General features: G+C 46.3%; 1 protein-coding gene across 6 annotated transcripts in view; it reads left to right on the top strand.

Moving 5' to 3' along the window:
- TMEM87A (transmembrane protein 87A) overlaps nucleotides 1-22,173 on the top strand; it is a 94,419-nt gene that overhangs the window by 54,456 nt on the left and 17,790 nt on the right. For all 6 annotated transcript variants that reach the window (XM_063947494.1, XM_063947492.1, XM_063947493.1 and 3 more), the window contains 2 exons: nucleotides 2,382-2,485; nucleotides 14,206-14,279. In XM_063947494.1, the coding sequence (XP_063803564.1) occupies nucleotides 2,382-2,485; nucleotides 14,206-14,279 (178 nt within the window). The remainder of the gene's footprint in view (nucleotides 1-2,381; nucleotides 2,486-14,205; nucleotides 14,280-22,173) is intronic.

Here is a 22,173-nt window from a genome sequence, read left to right on the forward strand (position 1 = left end):
ATGTGTATACAGATGGGTCCTCCATTATCTTGGCTGTTTCTGCGCCTAGACGGAGGTTTAGTCACACCTAGGCGATAGCTTAGGTTGCTGAGTTTAATCACGGACAGGCGCGTTGAGGCACGATTACATACTCAGCATGCAATACACATCACCATCACTGGGTGGCTAATGCTCCACTAATCCAGTGCTTTAGTTTGAATAGCAGCAGATTGATCTACAGTACAAGCTCTGGCAAAAATGGTCAGTGACGACTGTAATGTTAATATACAGTCCTGTACTGCATGGTGTACACACAGATGGTGACCAATGGTCAGACGGAGAGAGTAAAAAAAAAAATATATATATATATAGTTTATACAGAAGCAAACGAACGTGTTAAAACACTTGTGTATGCAGACGCAACTAATGTGTGAAATGAATAATGTAGCTCATTGACTTTAAAGTATGTACAGTGCACTAAATACCGTGTTTGCAATATGAGTGTCCGAGTCCCCTAACAGCATAAAGAAACACCAATGGGAAGGAATCGCTGCTTGCATTACTTGTACACATGATCTTGTGTAACTTCCATGCAGCGACATGGGCAATCGATGAAGTGCTCCCACGCTGAGAGTCCTGGGTTCGATTCCCAAAGTGCCAATCTATATATTTTTTTTTTTCCCTGTGACATTCACTTTATTAATTTTTTTTTCTTCTTTGTAATACATTCAATGGAAGGGTGCACACAGGTTTCACATAAATCAGGGTACATCTGCATGAGCGTCTGATTCCGCTATCTAAAATACACAGCGGTAATGAGCACCCATAGGCATACCCATAAATATAAATGAGTGTATCCTGACGCAAGTAACTGTTCGAGCAACACAGTACTGTAGATCATTGGCAATAAAGAATCTGTGTTATACTTTGAGAAGGGATTACTGCTACTGTACCATTTGCACACCTATCAACGCGACTGCAGTTCTCTGATTTTCATATACAGTATACTGTAGTATTGTGTTGCACATTTATTGTAAACTGACTTCCCTTCCTGTCTACTGTATGAGCTGTGCAGGCTCCCGGGGGCAAGGAGGGGGAGGGGAGGTGGTGGCTTAAAACTGTGTTCTGCAATATGAGCGTCCAAGTCCCTTAACGGCATAAAGGGGAAGGGTGAGGAGGGAGGTGGGGATTAACCAGCGGAGTTCAGAGACTCTGTCGAAAATATTAATCGTCTGTCGGGACCCAAAAAAAGATGTATGTGTATACATATTTGTGTGTATATGTATAATGTATGTATTTTGTTATAAAGGAATTTAAGTTATTCGAATACCTGTTTTACACAACTACTTCTCTGTAAAGTGCTGCAGAATGTGTGTGCCATATATATATAACTGGTTATAAACAAACTACTGTGCAATAAAGTTTTTATTAAATAAACTACCTACTCCGGGTGTGTATAGCTCGCACCTGGATGGCTGGTGAGCCGCCCTCTCATGTGGCTTGGGTGGCACTAGTTAACATCACACTATCTCTTGAAAGTTTTATGTTAAACAAACGTAAATGTCCTGGGAAATACTTTAAGATTTGGGGTCTCTGGCAGAACTCCAGATTTTCTCTTAATCCGCCTGCCTAACATATACTTATTATTTGATTTTTTGCTGATCAACCTTGTGCCTGTTGCTGGTGCTGACCTCCCTCTCTGCGTTCATACCTACATGTCTGTTTTACGAATTGACGCTACTGTACTATGTTTTGTTGTAACTACTGGAAATGCATATGATTTTCTGTTTTTGTTTCTTTTGTCTGTTTTAAAATATGAAAATTCAATAAAATACACTTGATTAAAAAAATTGGAATAAAACAAAAAAAAACTACCTACTCAGCAATGGCAGGCGGTCGTTAGGTCGACATAAATTGGGTCGACCACTGAAGGTCGACATGGTCATCAGGTCCACATGCAAAAAGGTCGACATGAGTTTTTCACAATGTTTTTCATTTTTTCACCTTTTTCATACTTAACGTGGACTACAATTGGAAACGGTAACCTTGCCCGAAGCATGGCGAGCCATGCGAGGGAAAACGGTGCACTAATTGGGGTTTCCCGTCACTTTACGAAGAAAACGACACCAAAAGCAGTAAGAAAAAACCCATGTCGACCTTTTTCCATGTCGACCTTCAGTGGTCGACCCAATGTATGTCGACCTAATGAACCACACCCCTCAGCAATACCCACAACTGCAAGGGAAATATGTCCCTTTCTATAATCTCAAACCTTTGTGCCTCCTCTGGTGTCATTATAATGTGCTCTTTCTGATGGCACATTAATGTGTTATAATCACTAATGGTTATAAGGATAGCTAATTTTGGGAGCTGTTACTGTAACCAGTTTATATGTTTGACAGGACTGGCAGGAGCTGTGGGTGGATGATGCTATCTGGCGCCTGCTTTTCTCTATGATCCTGTTCGTCATTATGGTCCTTTGGAGACCGTCTGCAAATAATCAAAGGTATGTGGTAATGTAAGCCCTTCAAAAAGGGGTTAAGGTGCCAGCATGAGAGAAGGCTCTAGAAGCCCCACGCGCTCCCAACTGTCACTAGGCTGGAAAAATTGACCGCCTCGCGCTAGGGATAGCGGTCACGTGGCCAGAGTCAGTAGGGTATATAAGGGAGGCCAGCAGTAGCAGTCGGTCAGAATGCATTCTCCCTTGACTGCTCCGTTCCGTAAGCTGTAAGCAGGGAGCTGCATACGGGTGGCCGGGCTTCAGGGAGAGTGTCCAGTAAGGGCAAACTCATGGTCCTGTATGGATAGCGGGGCCGGAAGTGACAGAATGCAGCTTCGGTGAAGCTGGATCAATGACAGCCGACTAGAAGGCAGGAAGTCAGTGCCAGCTGATAGGAGGCAGTGGGGCAGATGTATTAACCTGGAGAAGGCATAAGGAGGTGATAAACCAGAGATATGTGCAAGGTGATAAAGGCAGCAGCCAATCAGATCCTAACTGTTAATTTACATATTGGAGCTGATTGGTTGGTGCCTTTATCACATTGCACATATCACTGGTTTATCACTTCCTTATGCCTTCTCCAGGTAAATACATCTGACCAACAGTATCTGAGTGAGAGGCAGCCAGGTAGGTGGAGCCAGAGCAGAGGTAGAAGAATATCTCCCTGGCGAGAAGAAATATAGCAGTTTATTGGTGAGAAATATACAAACTCACAGCGCTACTTACATACAGAACACCCTTATAGGGCTAAGACTGGTATTTGTTAACCAATTATATGCAAGCAAACTATTTAAAGTTACAGGTTGTAGGGCTCCACTAGTGAGAGAGACTAAGGTATAGCTGATTTTGTACATCATTGTTCATACCGCTTAGGACCTAGCTGACCCCCTGTATACAAGTCAGCTTCTCATTTAGCTAATAGACTAGCACAATGTAAGTAGAGGCTCCTGAAATAAGTATAGTAGACTTGAGCTCCAGAGTACACGGAAATATGTAGTGATAAATACGGGATCTCGGTAGTCAGAATATCGACGCCAGAATCCTGACACTATTCTGAATGCCGACATCAGCATCCCGAATAGGGTCTCAAGCGCGGCAAAGGAATCCCGACAGCCAGGTTCCTGAACGAACAGCCACCGCTACACTGGAGAGGCAAGCCACGTGAGGGTTGGGTAGGGGATGTTGGTTTAGGCATCCCCCAGGGGAGGGTTAAGGAAAGGCGGGGGGAGCATTGGGAGGTGGTTAGGTTTAGGCTGCAGCAAGGGGGGTTAGTTTTAGGCGTCACCGAGGAAGGTTAGGGGGGTGTGTGTGTGTGTGTGTGTGTGGGGAGGGGGGTGGTTAGGTTTAGGCTACAGGAAGTTAGGGTTAGAGGCTGGAGGGGGAAGGTAAGTATACTTACCTTCCCCTATCAGATGCTAAACAGCGGGATGCCGCAGTTGGTATTCTGACCACCAGTATCCCGAATGGCAGTGAATCGATCCCAACACGATAAATACGTCTTCTTACATTTACCTAATTGTAAAGCGCAACGGAATATGATGAGCTATATAAGAAACTGTTAATAATAATAAAATAATAATAGCCAACAGCACCATCTAATGGCCAGTGGCAGTAAATGCAGCCAGTAATACTAACAGTCAACCAGCAGATGAGACTTCACAATTTATGACAATTTATAAAGAGAACTTTTTATATATATATAATATATATATATGTATATATATATCTATATATATATATCTGGGGGTATTGTGTGTGTATAAGCGGCTCTGCTAGCTGTGGGCACTGTGTGTATAAGCGTCTCTGCCCCCTGTGGGTATTGTGTGTATAAGCGGTTCTGCTACCTGTGGGTAATGTGTGTACATGTGGCTTTGCTACCTGTGCCCATTGTGTGTATAAGCCCCTCTGCTACATGTGGGCACTGTGTGTATAAGCGCCTCTGCCCCCTGTGGGTATTGTGTGTATAAGCGGCTCTGCTACCTGTGGGTATTGTGTGTGTATAAGCGGTTCTGCTACCTGTGGGTAATGTGTGTACATGTGGCTTTGCTACCTGTGCCCATTGTGTGTATAAGCCCCTCTGCTACATGTGGGCACTGTGTGTATAAGCGCCTCTGCCCCCTGTGGGTATTGTGTGTATAAGCGGCTCTGCTACCTGTGGGTATTGTGTGTGTATAAGCGGTTCTGCTACCTGTGGGTATTGTGTGTGTGTGTGTGTGTGTGTGTGTGTGTGTGTGTGTGTGTGTATAAGCGGCTCTGCTACCTGTGGGCATTGTGTGTATAAGCGGCTCTGCTACCTGTGGCCACTGTGTGTATAAGCGCCTCTGCTACCTGTGGGTATTGTGTGTATAAGCGGCTCTGCTACCTGTGGCCATTGTGTGTATAAGCGGCTCTGCTACCTGTGGGTATTGTGTGTATAAGCGCCTCTGCTAGCTGTGGGCACTGTGTGTATAAGCGCCTCTGCCCCCTGTGGGTATTGTGTGTATAAGCGGCTCTGCTACCTGTGGGCACTGTGTGTATAAGCGCCTCTGCCCCCTGTGGGTATTGTGTGTATAAGTGGTTCTACTACCTGTGGGTATTGTGTGTATAAGCGGTTCTGCTACCTGTGGGTATTGTGTGTGTGTATAAGCGGCTCTGCTATCTGTGGGCACTGTGTGTATAAGCGCCTCTGCCCCCTGTGGGCACTGTGTGTATAAGCGCCTCTGCCACCTGTGGCCATTGTGTGTATAAGCGGTTCTGCTACCTGTGGGCGCTGTGTGTATAAGCGGCTCTGCTACCATTGGGTATTGTGTGTATAAGCTGCCCTGCTACCTCTGGCCACTGTGTGGATACGTGGCTCTGATACCTGTGGCCACTGTGTGTATAAGCTGCGCTGCTACCTGTGGGCGCTGTGTGTTTAAGCTGTGCTGCTACCTGTGGGTATTGTGTGTGTATAAGCGGTTCTGCTACCTGTGGGTATTGAGTGTATAAGCGGCTCTGCTACCTGTGGCCATTGTGTGTATAAGCGGCTCTGCTACCTGTGGCCACAGCACCTTGGTATCTTATCTACAGTGCATTGCTGTTACTCATCTGGTACTTCATAATGCAGACACTAGCAATATATACTACACTCTACACTATGTTATTCATTGTGCCCTGCGGCCACTCTGCACGCCCTCACAAAGGCCTACGCCCCCTTACAATATTTACCCACTGCCATAAAAAAAAAAATCAGGTAATACTCCATCTAAAAATAATTATAGCACAGCTGAAGCCCGTGCAGGGGATAACGGGTCGTAGCCTCTTGCAACGGTATTTTCTCTCTAACCCCTTGCCTCTCTTTATCCTCTCCCTACCACCCTGCCTCTCCCTATCCTTTACCCATCGCACAGCGTTTCTGCACATTCCCTTTCTCCCCCCCTACGCATCTCTATCTTATCTCCAACTGGAGACCATTTCTGTATGCCCTCTATACTGCCCTGCGTTTCTGATTCTGTTATCTACCGCCCTGCGTATGTTCAAAGGCGTGCAGAGGTTAACGGGGCGTAGCCCCTAACGACGGTGTGAAGAGCGCCCGTAGGGCGCGATGAGTCACCTAGTGTGTGTGTGTGTGTGTGTGTGTGTGTGTGTGTGTGTGTGTGTGTATATATATATATATATATATATATATATATATATATATATATATATATATATATATATATATATATATACACACACCCACCATTTGGGGAGGCCAGGAGTGCCGGAGTATTTGTTTATATATATATATATATATAATAAGAATTTACTTACCGATAATTCTATTTCTCGGAGTCCGTAGTGGATGCTGGGGTTCCTGAAAGGACCATGGGGAATAGCGGCTCCGCAGGAGACAGGGCACAAAAAGTAAAGCTTTAGGATCAGGTGGTGTGCACTGGCTCCTCCCCCTATGACCCTCCTCCAAGCCTCAGTTAGGATACTGTGCCCGGACGAGCGTACACAATAAGGAAGGATTTATGAATCCCGGGTAAGACTCATACCAGCCACACCAATCACACTGTACAACCTGTGATCTGAACCCAGTTAACAGTATGATAACAGCGGAGCCTCTGAAAGATGGCTCACAACAATAATAACCCGATTTTTGTAACTATGTACAAGTATTGCAGATAATCCGCACTTGGGATGGGCGCCCAGCATCCACTACGGACTCCGAGAAATAGAATTATCGGTAAGTAAATTCTTATTTTCTCTATCGTCCTAGTGGATGCTGGGGTTCCTGAAAGGACCATGGGGATTATACCAAAGCTCCCAAACGGGCGGGAGAGTGCGGATGACTCTGCAGCACCGAATGAGAGAACTCCAGGTCCTCCTTAGCCAGGTTATCAAATTTGTAGGATTTTACAAACGTGTTTGCCCCTGACTAAATAGCCGCTCGGCAAAGTTGTAAAGCCGAGACCCCTCGGGCAGCCGCCCAAGATGAGCCCACCTTCCTTGTGGAATGGGCATTTACATATTTTGGCTGTGGCAGGCCTGCCACAGAATGTGCAAGCTGAATTGTATTACACATCCAACTAGCAAAAGTCTGCTTAGAAGCAAGAGCACCCAGTTTGTTGGGTGCATACAGGATAACAGCAAGTCAGTTTTCCTGATTCCAGCCGTCCTGGAACCTATATTTTCAGGGCCCTGACCACATCTAGCAACTTGGAGTCCTCCAAGTCCCTAGTAGGCGCAAGACACCACAATAAGCTGGTTCAGGTGAAACACTGACACCACCTTAGGGAGAGAACTGGGGACGAGTCCGCAGCTCTGCCCTGTCCGAATAGACAAACAGATATGGGCTTTTTTGAGAAAAAAAACCACCAATTTGACACTCGCCTGGTCCAGGCCAGGTCCAAGAGCATGTTCACTTTTCATGTGAGATGCTTCAAATCCACAGATTTGACTGGTTTTAAACCAATGTGTTTTGAGGAATCCCAGAACTACGTTGAGATCCCACAGTGCCACTGGAGGCACAAAAGGGGGTTGTATATGCAATACTCCCTTGACAAACTTCTGGACTTCAGGAACTGAAGCCAATTCTTTCTGGAAGAAAAATCGACAGGGCCGAAATTTGAACCTTAATGGACCCCAATTTGAGGCCCATAGACACTCCTGTTTGCAGGAAATGCAGGAATCGACCGAGTTGAAATTTCTTCGTGGGGCCTTCCTGGCCTCACACCACGCAACATATTTTCGCCACATGTGGTGATAATGTTGTGCGGTCACCTCCTTTCTGGCTTTGACCAGGGTAGGAATGACCTCTTCCTGAATGCCTTTTCCCTTAGGATCCGGCGTTCCACCGCCATGCCGTCAAACGCAGCTGCGGTAAGTCTTGGAACAGACATGGTACTTGCTGAAACAAGTCCCTTCTTAGCGGCAGAGGCCATAAGTCCTCTGTGAGCATCTCTTGAAGTTCCGGGTACCAAGTCCTTCTTGGCCAATCCGGAGCCATGAGTATAGTTCTTACTCCTCTACGTCTTATAATTCTCAGTACCTTAGGTATGAAAAGCAGAGGATGGAACACATACACCGACTGTACACCCACGGTGTTACCAGAACGTCCACAGCTATTGCCTGAGGGTCTCTTAACCTGGCGCATTACCTGTCCCGTTTTTTGTTCAGACGGGACGCCATCATGTCCACCTTTGGTAATTCCCAACGGTTTACAATCATGTGGAAAACTTCCCCATGAAGTTCCCACTCTGCCGGGTGGAGGTCGTGCCTACTGAGGAAGTCTGCTTCCCAGTTTCCATTCCCGGAATGAAACACTGCTGACAGTGCTATCACATGATTTTCCGCCCAGCGAAAAGTCCTTGCAGTTTTTGCCACTGCCCTCCTGCTTCTTGTGCCGCCCTGTCTATTTACGTGGGCGACTGCCGTGATGTTTTATCCCACTGGATCAATACCGGCTGACCTTGAAGCAGAGGTCTTGCTAAGCTTAGAGCATTATAAATTTACCCTTAGCTATATTTATGTGGAGAAAAGTCTCCAGACTTGATCACACTCCCTGGAAATTTTTTCCTTGTGTGACTGCTCCCCAGCCTCTCGGGCTGGCCTCCGTGGTCACCAACATCCAAAACTGAATGCCGAATCTGCGGCCCTCTAGAAGATGAGCACTCTGTAACCACCACAGGAGAGACACCCTTGTCCTTGGATATAGGGTTATCCGCTGATGCATCTGAAGATGCGATCCGGACCATTTGTCCAGCAGATCCCACTGAAAAGTTCTTGCATGAAATCTGCCGACTGGAATTGCTTCGAAGGAAGTCACCATTTTTTTACCATGGCCCTTGTGCAATGATGCACTGATTTTAGGAGGTTCCTGACTAGCTCGGATAACTCCCTGGCTTTCTCTTCCGGGAGAAACACCTTTTTCTGGACTGTGTCCAGAATCATCCCTAAGCACAGGAGACTTGTTGTCGGGATCAGCTGCGATTTTGGAATATTTAGAATCCACCCCTGCTGTTGTAACAGTATCCGAGATAGTGCTACTCCGACCTCCAACTGTTCCCTGGACTTTGCCCTTATCAGGAGATCGTCCAAGTAAGGGATAATTAAGACGCCTTTTCTTCGAAGAAGAACCATCATTTCGGCCATTACCTTGGTAAAGACCCGGGGTGCCGTGGACAATCCAAACGGCAGCGTCTGAAACTGATAGTGACAGTTCTGTACCACGAACCTGAGGTACCCTTAGTGATAAGGGCAAATTTGGGACATGGAGGTAAGCATCCCTGATGTCTCGGGACACCATATAGTCCCCTTCTTCCCGGTTCGTTATCACTGCTCTGAGTGACTCCATCTTGATTTGAACCTTTTTAAGTGTTCAAATTTTTTTTTTTTTTTTTTTTTTTTAGATTTAGAATAGGTCTCACCTAGCCTTCTGGCTTCAGTACCACAATATAGTGTGGAATAATACCCCTTTTCTTGTTGTAGGAGGGGTAATTTAATTATCACCTGCTGGGAATACAGCTCGTGAATTGTTTCCCATACTGCCTCCTTGTCGGAGGGAGACCTTGGTAAAGCAGACTTCAGGAGCCTGCGCAGGGGAAACGTCTCGACATTCCAATCTGTACCCCTGGGATACTACTTGTAGGATCCAGGGGTCCTGTACGGTCTCAGCGTCATGCTGAGAGCTTGTCAGAAGCGGTGGAACGCTTCTGTTCCTGGGAATGGGCTGCCTGCTGCAGTCTTCTTCCCTTTCCTCTATCCCTGGGCAGATATGACTCTTATAGGGACGAAAGGACTGAAGCTGAAAAGACGGTGTCTTTTTCTGCAGAGATGTGACTTAGGGTAAAAAACGGTGGATTTTCCAGCAGTTGCCGTGGCCACCAGGTCCGATGGACCGACCCCAAATAACTCCTCTTCCTTTATACGGCAATACACCTTTGTGCCGTTTGGAATCTGCATCACCTGACCACTGTCGTGTCCATAAACATCTTCTGGCAGATATGGACATCGCACTTACTCTTGATGCCAGAGTGCAAATATCCCTCTGTGCATCTCGCATATATAGAAATGCATCCTTTAAATGCTCTATAGTCAATAAAATACTGTCCCTGTCAAGGGTATCAATATTTTTAGTCAGGGAATCCGACCAAGCCACCCCAGCTCTGCACATCCAGGCTGAGGCGATCGCTGGTCGCAGTATAACACCAGTATGTGTGTATATACTTTTTATGATATTTTCCAGCCTCCTCTCAGCTGGCTCCTTGAGGACGGCCCTATCTATAGACTGTACCGCCACTTGTTCTGATAAGCGTGTGAGCGCCTTATCCACCCTAAGGGGTGTTTCCCAACGCGCCCTAACTTCTGGCGGGAAAGGGTATACCGCCCATATTTTCTATCGGGGGGAACCCACGCATCATCACACACTTCATTTAATTTATCTGATTCAGGAAAAACTACGGTAGTTTTTTCACATCCCACATAATACCCTCTTTTGTGGTACTTGTAGTATCAGAAATATGTAACACCACCTTCATTGCCCTTAACGTGTGGCCCTAATAAGGAATACGTTTGTTTATTCACCGTCGACACTGGATTCAGTGTCCCTGTCCCTGTCTGTGTCTGTGTCGACCGACTAAAGTAAACGGGCGTTTTAAAACCCCTGACGGTGTTTTTGAGACGTCTGGACCGGTACTAATTGTTTGTCGGCCGTCTCATGTCGTCAACCGACCTTGCCGCGTGTTGACATTATCACGTAATTCCCTAAATAAGCCATCCATTCCGGTGTCGACTCCCTAGAGAGTGACATCACCATTACAGGCAATTGCTCCGCCTCCTCACCAACATCGTCCTCATACATGTCGACACACACGTACCTACACACAGCACACACACAGGGAATGCTCTGATAGAGGACAGGACCTACTAGCCCTTTGGAGAGACAGAGGGAGAGTTTGCCAGCACACACCAAAAACGCTATAATTATATAGGGACAACCTTATATAAGTGTTTTCCCTTATAGCATCTTTTTTATATATTTCTAACGCCAAATTAGTGCCCCCCCTCTCTGTTTTAACCCTGTTTCTGTAGTGCAGTGCAGGGGAGAGCCTGGGAGCCTTCCCTCCAGCCTTTCTGTGAGGGAAAATGGCGCTGTGTGCTGAGGAGATAGGCCCCGCCCCTTTTTCGGCGGCCTCGTCTCCCGCTCTTAACGGATTCTGGCAGGGGTTAAATATCTCCATATAGCCCCCGGAGGCTATATGTGAGGTATTTTTAGCCAAAAATAGGTTTTCATTGCCTCCCAGGGCGCCCCCCTTCCAGCGCCCTGCACCCTCAGTGACTGCCGTGTGAAGTGTGCTGAGAGGAAATGGCGCACAGCTGCAGTGCTGTGCGCTACCTTAAGAAGACTGAGGAGTCTTCATGCCGCCGATTCTGGACCTTCTTCTTGTTTCAGCATCTGCAAGGGGGCCGGCGGCGAGGCTCCGGTGACCATCCAGGCTGTACCTGTGATCGTCCCTCTGGAGCTAATGTCCAGTAGCCAAAGAAGCCAATCCATCCTGCACGCAGGTGAGTTCACTTCTTCTCCCCTAAGTCCCTCGTTGCAGTGATCCTGTTGCCAGCAGGACTCACTGTAAAATAAAAAACCTAAGCTAAACTTTTCTAAGCAGCTCTTTAGGAGAGCCACCTAGATTGCACCCTTCTCGGCCGGGCACAAAAATCTAACTGAGGCTTGGAGGAGGGTCATAGGGGGAGGAGCCAGTGCACACCACCTGATCCTAAAGCTTTACTTTTTGTGCCCTGTCTCCTGCGGAGCCGCTATTCCCCATGGTCCTTTCAGGTACCCCAGCATCCACTAGGACGATAGAGAAATATATATATATATATATATATATATAAATATAATATAATTAGTGTGTGTATGGTATGCGGTTGTTAGGTCGAACACACTTAGGTCGACATGGTTAAAATGTTGACTATGACAAGTCAACATGGAAAGGTCAACACAGGATAAAGACGACATGAATTTTTCACTTTTTTTTCATTAGTGGAAGTTTTTCATACTTTTACCATTTACGTCGACTGTTTGGTTATAGTAAGCTGTGCTGAGCGCGGCGGTAGTGGAGCGAGCCACCTTGCCCGAAGCATGGTGATCGAAGTGGTGCACTAATGTTATGAAGTTAACGACACCAAAAAGTTTAAAAAACACATTGACCTTTTTTCATGTCGACCTTTAGTCCATGACGACCTATTCCTTGTGTCACCCTAGTGCATGTCAAACAATAGTGTTCGACCTAGTGACTGTCGTTCTAGTTAGGGTTGACCCAGTGATCCACACCGTACAAGTTTCGTGCCGACAGCACTGTGCGCAGCTTAGTGGCGTTTTACACTCCTTGTTAACAACTGAGATTCTTGCAAGTGACTAAAGTAGGGTTATCACCTGTGGAATGTGATGATAGCAATCTATAGAGGGAGGGATAACATAGATATGGGTTGCCGTCTGCTAAGTTGATGTATATTGTATATGCCACTGTTATCCAGTTGAAAGTAGTAGCATAATTTAATGAGTCTGTCAATTATATCACATACGATTTTTAGGTGTTCTTAGGGCACCACCTAATACCTCAGGGTTTTCCTAGGTAGATCCTCTCTATTGCACACTATCAACACTATCATACCCGGTGCAGGCACTTATGTTGACTAGTAACGCAGATATATTCAGGGTACAAAGGGGTGGGTTACAGTAGAATAATATTCCAGTCCTTCACTACTATTGGAGGCAGTAAGAGACCTTGGTGGGCGGAAAGGTCAAATTATGTAGAATTTCTGCCACCGACTTGGGATCAAGGGTTTTGCATTGCCTTAGCAACGAATGGTGTCGTGTGATGGGCCTGCTCAAATAAGTAATACTGAGTTCCTTATGGCCTCTATTACTGGTACTGGAGGGAATGGCCAAATCCAGGAGGTTTGGCCATGACCCCTACAAAAAAAATCTGCCGGCCAGGGAGTGGCTGGTGCTGTGCAGGAGCTAGAAGGGCATGGTGGCCCAGATGGGCTGCAGGAGGCAGGCGGAGTTGCTGTTAGGATGTAAGCTGGAGTAGATCTTCACTCGAGGGTGAGTGGAAGGCATGAAGGCAGCTGGGTGCACACTGGGGTCCCCCGCACACTGTCACTTAGCTACCGATGTCTCTGCTGCTCCCCCTCTGGCCCCTGGGGTGGCAGGCGACGGTTACACAGCAGGGAGGAGGGAAGGGGTGGGTCCGGCAGTGCTGCAAAGAGGGGCCGAGCCACCCTCTGCAACCGACCTGGGCCCTCCAACAAAACCAGAAGGGCCTGGGTAAATAGCACCCGCCCCCCAAGGCTACTGGCTGAGGAGGGTATGTTTTTATATTTTCTGGTTGCAGGCCAAGAATACTATTGTTATTTGTTTCACAGACGCATGCAACTTCTGTGCCAGCATTGTATGTGCTTGCCCCTTCTTCATTTCTGTTACTCTGATGTTTTGTGGTACGTTACAAGACCAAGGGGGTGATGTATGAAGCAGTGTAAATAGTGGAGAAGCGGACCAGTGAAGAAGTTGCCCCTTCTCTCTTTTCACTGCTTCATACATCAACCCCCAAGCTTATTGTAATCTTATGATGTGCTAACATTATAGTTGTTCCATGTGGTGACATATATGTATTTATATATATATATATAAATAGATATAGTATCCTCATGGATTTTATGGTGATCAAAGCATGGTCTCACATTTATTTATCTTTGATAAAGCACCTCACTTTTCATATTGATAATTGTGACTGGATAGTTTTGTAGAAGGAAGCTACATTAGGGGGGGATTCAGTTGGGTAAGGGTAATTGAACGTGCTGCCTGATTCAGTCAGCTGCAGGAACCACACATGCTAAGCCCCAGAGGGTGGCTTTTCCCATATCAGGAAGGAGCTGCGATGACAAAAATCTGCGCTGAAATACTGACTGTATTTAAATGCACAGCGCAATCCATAGATTCCAGCTCTCTGCGTGGAGTCTGTGGGTTAGTACACCTTAACCCAAGATTTATTGTGCAGGGCAAATGGCGATTAATGGAATAACTCTACCCCTGGAGCTATTCCAATGCAGCAATCCCAGCGCCTAATTTAATTCCTTCTAAGTTTTAGTAGTCTCCCTGGAGCCTCTATGACACGCCACTTCTTAGGCGTAATTAATGTTCTCAGCGATAGTGGATCAATTACAATTGCATATCTGTTCTTTACTGTGACTGTACTTTTGTTGTATTTCTCATACAGGTTTGCTTTCTCTCCACTCACTGAGGAAGATGACGATGATGAACAGAAAGAACCGATGCTAAAGGAGAGCTTTGGTATTATATCTGTCTTACCTATTGTAGTGTCTATCGCTGATCTGAATAGTCAGGTAGATGATGTTTTTGAGCCCTGTGTGTGTATGATTGTATGCTGCTCTGCGCCTGTTTGCGAAGTGGTAGGTCTTACAAAGAAGCTATTTTTTCTCTAACGTCCTAGTGGATGCTGGGACTCCGTCAGGACCATGGGGAATAGCGGGCTCCGCAGGAGACAGAGCACATCTAAATAAAGCTTTTAGGATCACATGGTGCGTACTGGCTCCTCCCCCTATGACCCTCCTCCAAGCCTCAGTTAGGTTTTTGTGCCCGTCCGAGAAGGGTGCAATCTAGGTGGCTCTCCTAAAGAGCTGCTTAGAAAAAGTTTTTTTAGGTTTAAATCTCAGTGAATCCTGCTGGCAACAGGATCACTGCATCGAGGGACTTAGGGGAGAGATTTCCAACTCACCTGCGTGCAGGATGGATTGGAGTCTTAGGCTACTGGACACTTAGCTCCAGAGGGAGTCGGAACACAGGTCCTCCTGGGGTTCGTCCCGGAGCCGCGCCGCCGATCCCCCTTACAGACGCTGAAGACGGAGGTCCGGAAAGCAGGCGGCAGAAGACTCCTCAGTCTTCATGAAGGTAGCGCACAGCACTGCAGCTGTGCGCCATTGTTGCTACACGTCTCACTGATTCAGTCACGGAGGGTGCAGGGCGCTGCTGGGGGCGCCCTGGGCAGCAATATTAAATACCTTTAGTGGCAAAATAAATACATCACATATAGCCATTAAGGCTATATGTATGTATTTAACCCAGGCCAGTTTTCTTAAAACCCGGGAGAAAAGCCCGCCGAAAAAGGGGCGGAGCTTATTCTCCTCAGCACTCAGCGCCATTTTCCTGCTCAGCTCCGCTGGTGAGGAAGGCTCCCAGGACTCTCCCCTGCACTGCACTACAGAAACAGGGTAACAAAGAGAAGGGGGGCATAATTTGGCGATATTGATATATTAAAAGCGCTTATATCAAAAACAACACCTTCTAGGGTTGTTTATATACATTTATAGCGCTTTTGGTGTGTGCTGGCAAACTCTCCCTCTGTCTCCCCAAAGGGCTAAGAGGGTCCTGTCTTCGATTAGAGCATTCCCTGTGTGGCTGCTGTGTGTCGGTACGTGTGTGTCGACATGTATGAGGACGATGTTGGTGTGGAGGCAGAGCAATTGCCGGTAATGGTGATGTCACCCCCTAGGGAGTCGACACCGGAATGGATGGCTTTAGTTATGGAATTACGTGATAATGTTAGCACATTACAAAAGTCAGTTGACGAAATGAGACGGCCGGAAAACCAGTTAGTACCGGCTCAGGCGTCTCAGACACCGTCAGGGGCTGTAAAACGTCCCTTACCTCAGTCAGTCGACACGGGTACCGACACAGATGAATCTAGTGTCGACGGTGAAGAAACAAACGTATTTTCCAATAGGGCCACACTTTATATGATCACGGCAATGAAGGAGGCTTTGCAGATCTCTGATACTGCTGGTACCTCAAAAAGGGGTATTATGTGGGGGGTGAAAAAACTACCTGTAGCTTTTCCAGAATCAGAGGAATTGAATGACGTGTGTGACGAAGCGTGGGTTAACCCAGATAGAAAACTGCTAATTTCCAAGAAGTTATTGGCATTATACCCTTTCCCACCAGAGGTTAGGGCGCGCTGGGAAACACCCCCTAGGGTGGATAAGGCGCTCACACGTTTATCAAAGCAAGTGGCGTTGCCGTCTCCTGATACGGCCGCCCTCAAGGATCCAGCAGATAGGAGGCTGGAAACTACACTGAAGAGTATATACACACATACTGGTGTTATACTGCGACCGGCAGTAGCCTCAGCCTGGATGTGCAGTGCTGGGGTAGTGTGGTTGGATTCTCTGACTGAAAATATTGATACCCTGGACAGGGACAGTATTTTATTGACTCTAGAGCAATTAAAGGATGCTTTTCTTTATATGCGAGATGCTCAGAGGGATATTTGTACTCTAGCATCAAGAGTAAGCGCGATGTCCATATCTGCCAGAAGAAGTTTATGGACGCGACAGTGGTCAGGTGATGCGGATTCCAAAAGGCATATGGAAGTATTGCCATATAAAGGAGAGGAATTATATGGGGTCGGTCTTTCGGACCTGGTGGCCACGGCAACTGCCGGCAAATCCACTTTTTTACCTCAGACCCCCTCCCAACAGAAAAAGACACCGTCTTTTCAGCCGCAGTCCTTTCGCTCCTATAAAAACAAGCGACCAAAAGGACAGTCTTATCTGCCGCGAGGCAGAGGAAAGGGTAAGAGAGGGCAGCAAGCAGCCCCTGCCCAGGACCAGAAGCCCGCCCCGGGTTCTACAAAGCCATCAGCATGACGCTGGGGCTTTACAAGCGGACTCAGGAGCGGTGGGGGGTCGACTCAAGATTTTCAGCAATCAGTGGGCTCGCTCACAAGTGGACCCGTGGATCCTGCAGATAATATCTCAGGGTTACATGTTGGAGTTCGAAAGGTCTCCCCCTCGCCGGTTCCTAAAGTCTGCTTTACCAACGTCTCCCTCAGAAAGGACGTCGGTTTTGGAAGCCATTCACAAGCTGTATTCTCAGCAGGTGATAGTCAAGGTACCCCTCCTACAACAGGAAAAGGGGTATTATTCCACACTATTTGTGGTACCGAAGCCGGACGGTTCGGTAAGACCTATTCTAAACCTGAAATCCTTGAACCTGTACATACAGAAATTCAAGTTCAAGATGGAGTCACTCAGAGCAGTGATAGCGAATCTGGAAGAAGGGGACTTCATGGTGTCCCTGGACATAAAGGATGCTTATCTGCATGTCCCAATTTACAGAAATGGGTTCTCTGCGCACTGAGGTGTTAATCTGAGGCGGGCTGTGCTGCTGGTAATGAGGGGTGTCCCACCCCCCCTTAAATGGTAAGTATACAGATGTGGATAAAACCACAGGGAACCAGCGCTCAAACCCTATTTGTAGTGGTGAGTGATACGGTTATAAAGTGAAGCTAAAATCAATAATGAAAAAGCAGGTAATATACTTAAGGTTGTTTATTCTAAGATGCTGAGATACTTTCTTTCCCAACAGGTATAAATTCGGTTTAAAAGTCAATCAGTGATTGGGGCACGCTCCTGGTTTGAGCTTAAATTCTGAAGTGCAAGGTTCAATTGAAAGAACAAATGCTGTAATCTTTGTAAAGTCGAAAAAAAGAAAAAGAAAAATGCCACAAAAAAATATTAATGATAATATGTACTAAAGTCCAAACGGTTTACAAGTCTATACAGACAGCGGCGTCCCGCTAATCTGTGCTCTGAAGTGAAGGATTCTCTTGTGAAGTGATGAACAGTTGACAGCGGTAGTGTATGCTTTGGTTAGAGTGGAGAATAAGGACCCTGGACTGGCGCTATTCCTCCTGCAGCACGTCCCACAGTAGAGCGCCCGAATCAGGCCCGCTCTGTGGGGCCGCTGACCTGGGTTTGCGCCTGTCACAGAGGCGAAGTGGACCCGGCCGGGGCTCTCCGAGCGGCTGGCCGCGCCTCTCCTCCTCCTACAGGGACTTACCTTCTCCCTTCCCCTCCGCCTTCCACTCTCCTCTGTCTCGGGCTTCTTCCGTCGCCTGGCAACCGGTTGCTTCCGGAACTCCGGATCACGTGACCGGATGGTTTGCGGAAAGGATTAGCAGTACTGTCCTTCTTTGTAGTGAATATTCGTCCTCAGTCCAATGTAGTATAGATGGGTAGCTCCAACGCGTTTCGACCTGTTAGGGTCTTCCTCTGGGAGTCATTTGTGTGTTTAGGTTGCAGGAATTTAAGGTGTCCTGATAGGGTGGGATCAATTCCCATTGGTCCTCTGATCTGGCTTTGTGATTGGCTCACAGCTTGTCAATCGAAGTTTATGGGAGGATGTGACATCATCACAGTGCTTTAGAGTGTGCCCAGTATTATCTGGCTTTGTGATTGGCTCACAGCTTGTCAATCGAAGTTTATGGGAGGATGTGACATCATCACAGTGCTTTAGAGTGTGCCCAGTATTATCTGGCTTTGTGATTGGCTCACAGCTTGTCAATCAAAGTTTATGGGAGGATGTGACATCATCACAGTGCTTTAGAGTGTGCCCAGTATCGTCTGGCTTTGTGATTGGCTCACAGCTTGTCAATCAAAGTTTATGGGAGGATGTGACGTCATCACAGTGCTTTAGAGTGTGCCCAGTATTGAAAAAAGGAAAATAATGGAAAAATATATCCGTAGTGAAAAGGATACATATAAAGTTACAATATAGCAGTTATATGAATCAATCTTGCAGAATGGTGTTAATACTCAAAATAATGAACCTTGGGATATTTTGAGGCTATGTTCAAAAGCATGAGAATAATGATTAACCCTCTACAGCATTAACCAATGCCTGTCACTACTTTGATGTGAGAATGTCATAGAATAGTGAATGTAGCTGCTGTTGAATTGACTTGAAATGGGATATGTCTTCATTTGCATATGACAGACCTAATTTCGTTGTCAATGTTGAGCCCTTTGGGGGCCAGTGTCCCTAAATTAATCATCATGCACAGTTCTTCCTTATTGATTCTGGAGATGTAATCACCTCCTCTCCAGTTCTTTTTGACCTCTTTTACACCAGTGAACTTAAGTAGAGCAGGGTTTGAGTTGTGAAACTCTTTGAAATGTTGGGATAATGGGTGGTCTTCTGTGCCTTTCCTAATGTTGCGTACGTGTTCCCCAATTCTGACTTTCAGTGGTCGTATTGTTCTTCCTACGTATTGTTTAACACATGGGCATTGGAGGATGTATATAATGCCCTTGCTGTGGCATGTCAACCTATTCCTTATCTTATACTCATGTGTATTCGCCTCAGATATTATGCTATATGTTGGTGTAGTACTCCTGGAATTGGTTACCTTACAACCTACACATGTCCCGCAATGGAAAAACCCTCCTTTGCTATGTGAGCCATCAATGGTAGTCTGTGTGGTGTTTGTCGGAGGAATGCAGCTATGTATAAGTTTTTGTTTAATGTCTGGAGCTTTTTTGTATACTACCTTAGGATTCTGTGGTAGTATCTCTGCCAAGGTGTCATCTTGTAGTAAAATTGGCCAGTGTTTTTTGAGGATCTTCTTGACTTTATGTGCCTGGTCAGAATATTGTGTGATGAATATAGGTCCTTCAGTCATATTTTTTTGTGCAGATTTGTCCTTGTAGTCCAAAAGTGTTGAGCGATCATTTGCTCGAACTGTGTCAAAGGCCCTTTTTACCAAGTCAGGGTGATAATTTTTCTCTTTGAATCTTTCACTCAGGGTGTGTCCCTGTGTGTCGTAATCATTTAGCCTAGAGCAGTTGCGTCTAAGTCTTTTAAACTGGCCCATCGGGATACCGTTGAGCCAGGTAGGATGATGTCCACTTGAGGCTAGTATAAAGCTATTTACATCAACTGCTTTATTGAATGTGTTGGTGTGCAACGTCCCTTCCTTTACAAAGATATTGAGATCTAGAAATTCCACCTTTTCTTGACTGTAATGTGAGGTGAATTGCAGATTGCGGTCATTGTTGTTGAGATGTGATAGAAAGCTCTTAAGTGATTGTTCGTCCCCTTTCCAGATGAAAAAGACATCATCTATATACCTGGTCCAGAGGACGAGATTTGCGCCAAGGTCTGGGTCTGACCATATGATGTCGTCTTCCCATTTACTCATAAAGAGGTTTGCGTAACTTGGCGCAAATCTCGTCCCCATGGCGGTCCCTGTGGTTTGCAGAAAGAAATCGTTATCGAACCAGACATAGTTGTGAGTCAGTATGTAGTCTATTCCTCCTAGAATGAATTCCCGCTGTTCTATCTTCATGTCTGGGTCGTTGTCTAGGAAATGTTGTATGCTACGTCGTCCCTGTGTGTGATCTATAACTGAGTACAAGGATGTTACATCGCTTGTAGCTAGCCAATAATTGTCTTCCCATGAAATAGATTGCAGTTTCTGTAGGATGTCCGTGGTATCTTTGAGGTACGATTTTTGCTGTTTAACATACGGCTGCAGGAAAGTGTCAATGTACTGTGATAGATTGGAACTGATGGAACCTATGCCGGAAATAATAGGTCTACCTGGTGGTTTGGTAGGATGTTTATGAATTTTTGGTAAGTAATAAAATACCGGTATTATGGGATGTTGTGTATCCAGGTAAGTGTGTTCCTGTGTGGATAGAATGCCTATGTCTAGTCCCTCTTTTGAGTAGAGTTTGTAATTGTTGTTTGAACAAGGTTGTGGGGTCTCCTTTAAGTTTCTTATAGGTGTTAGTGTCATTAAGGATCCTATTGGCCTCCTCCATGTAGTCCGCTTTATTGAGAAGTACTATCCCCCCTCCCTTATCAGCTGGCTTTATTATTATATCAGTATTTTTACTTAGATCAGAGATGGCTCTCCTTTCCTTATTGGTCATGTTCAATTGTCTGGGCCTGGGATTCTGTCTATCTAGTTTCATGATGTCCTTTTCCACCATGCTGGTAAATGTGGCTATGTGGTTGCCCGTCATGTAGCTGGGATAGAACTGTGATTTGGGTTTTAAACTGGTATGTACAAATGGGTCATTGCTGGTGGGTTTATGTTGCGGTATCGGTGTCTTATGAAAAAATTTCTTGAGTGTCAGTTTGCGGGTGAATTTTTGGATGTCCATGTAGGTTTCAAATTTATTGAGTGATCTAGTTGGTGCAAATTTGATTCCCTTATCCAGGGCACTAACTTGGTGAGTGTCTAAGATGACGTTACTAAGGTTGAAAATCCCTTGTCCTTTCTTGTCAGTGTTAGTCACGGCCCGTGTCTGCCTTTTTTGTCCTCCCCTGCATCCTCGTCTGGTTCTGACAGTTTCCTTTTCGATGATTTGTTGTGTGTTATGACAGACCCTTCCTGGTAGATGCGGTCTGTCATTGTTCCTATGTCCCAATTTACCCCTCACACCAAGGGTATCTCAGGTTCGTGATACAAGACTGTCATTATCAGTTTCAAACGCTGCCGTTTGGTTTGTCCACGGCCCCTCGGGTCTTTACCAAGGTAATGACCGAAATGATGGTTCTTCTACGAAGAAAAGGCGTATTAATTATCCCTTACTTGGACGATCTCCTGATAAGGGCAAAGTCCAGAGAACAGCTGGAAGTCGGTGTAGCACTAACCCAGGTAGTGCTTCAGCAACACGGGTGGATTCTGAATCTTCCAAAATCTCAATTGACCCCGACAACTCGTCTACTGTTCCTGGGAATGATTCTGGACACGGTTCAGAAAAAGGTGTTTCTCCCGGAGGAGAAAGCCAGGGAGTTATCCGAACTTGTCAGGAACCTCCTAAAACCAGGAACTGTGTCAGTACATCAATGCACAAGAGTCCTGGGAAAGATGGTGGCTTCTTACGAAGCGATTCCATTCGGCAGATTCCATGCACGGACATTTCAGTGGGATCTGCTGGACAAATGGTCCGGATCGCATCTGCACATGCATCAGCGGATAACACTGTCACCAAGAACAAGGTTGTCTCTCCTGTGGTGGTTGCAGAGTGCCCATCGGTTAGAGGGCCGCAGATTCGGCATACAGGACTGGGTCCTGGTGACTACGGATGCCAGCCTACGAGGCTGGGGAGCAGTCACACAGGGAAGAAACTTCCAGGGCGTGTGGTCAAACCTGGAGACGTCCCTTCACATAAATATACTGGAGCTAAGAGCGATCTACAATGCTCTAAGCCTGGCAAAATCGCTGCTTCAGGGTCAGCCGGTGTTGATCCAGTCGGACAACATCACGGCAGTCGCCCACGTAAACCGACAAGGCGGCACGAGAAGCAGAAGAGCAATGACAGAAGCTGCAAGGATTCTGCGCTGGGCGGAGAATCATGTCATAGCACTGTCAGCA

The sequence above is a fragment of the Pseudophryne corroboree genome, chromosome 12 (genome assembly GCF_028390025.1).
Source record: "Pseudophryne corroboree isolate aPseCor3 chromosome 12, aPseCor3.hap2, whole genome shotgun sequence".
NCBI classification, from domain to species: domain Eukaryota; kingdom Metazoa; phylum Chordata; class Amphibia; order Anura; family Myobatrachidae; genus Pseudophryne; species Pseudophryne corroboree.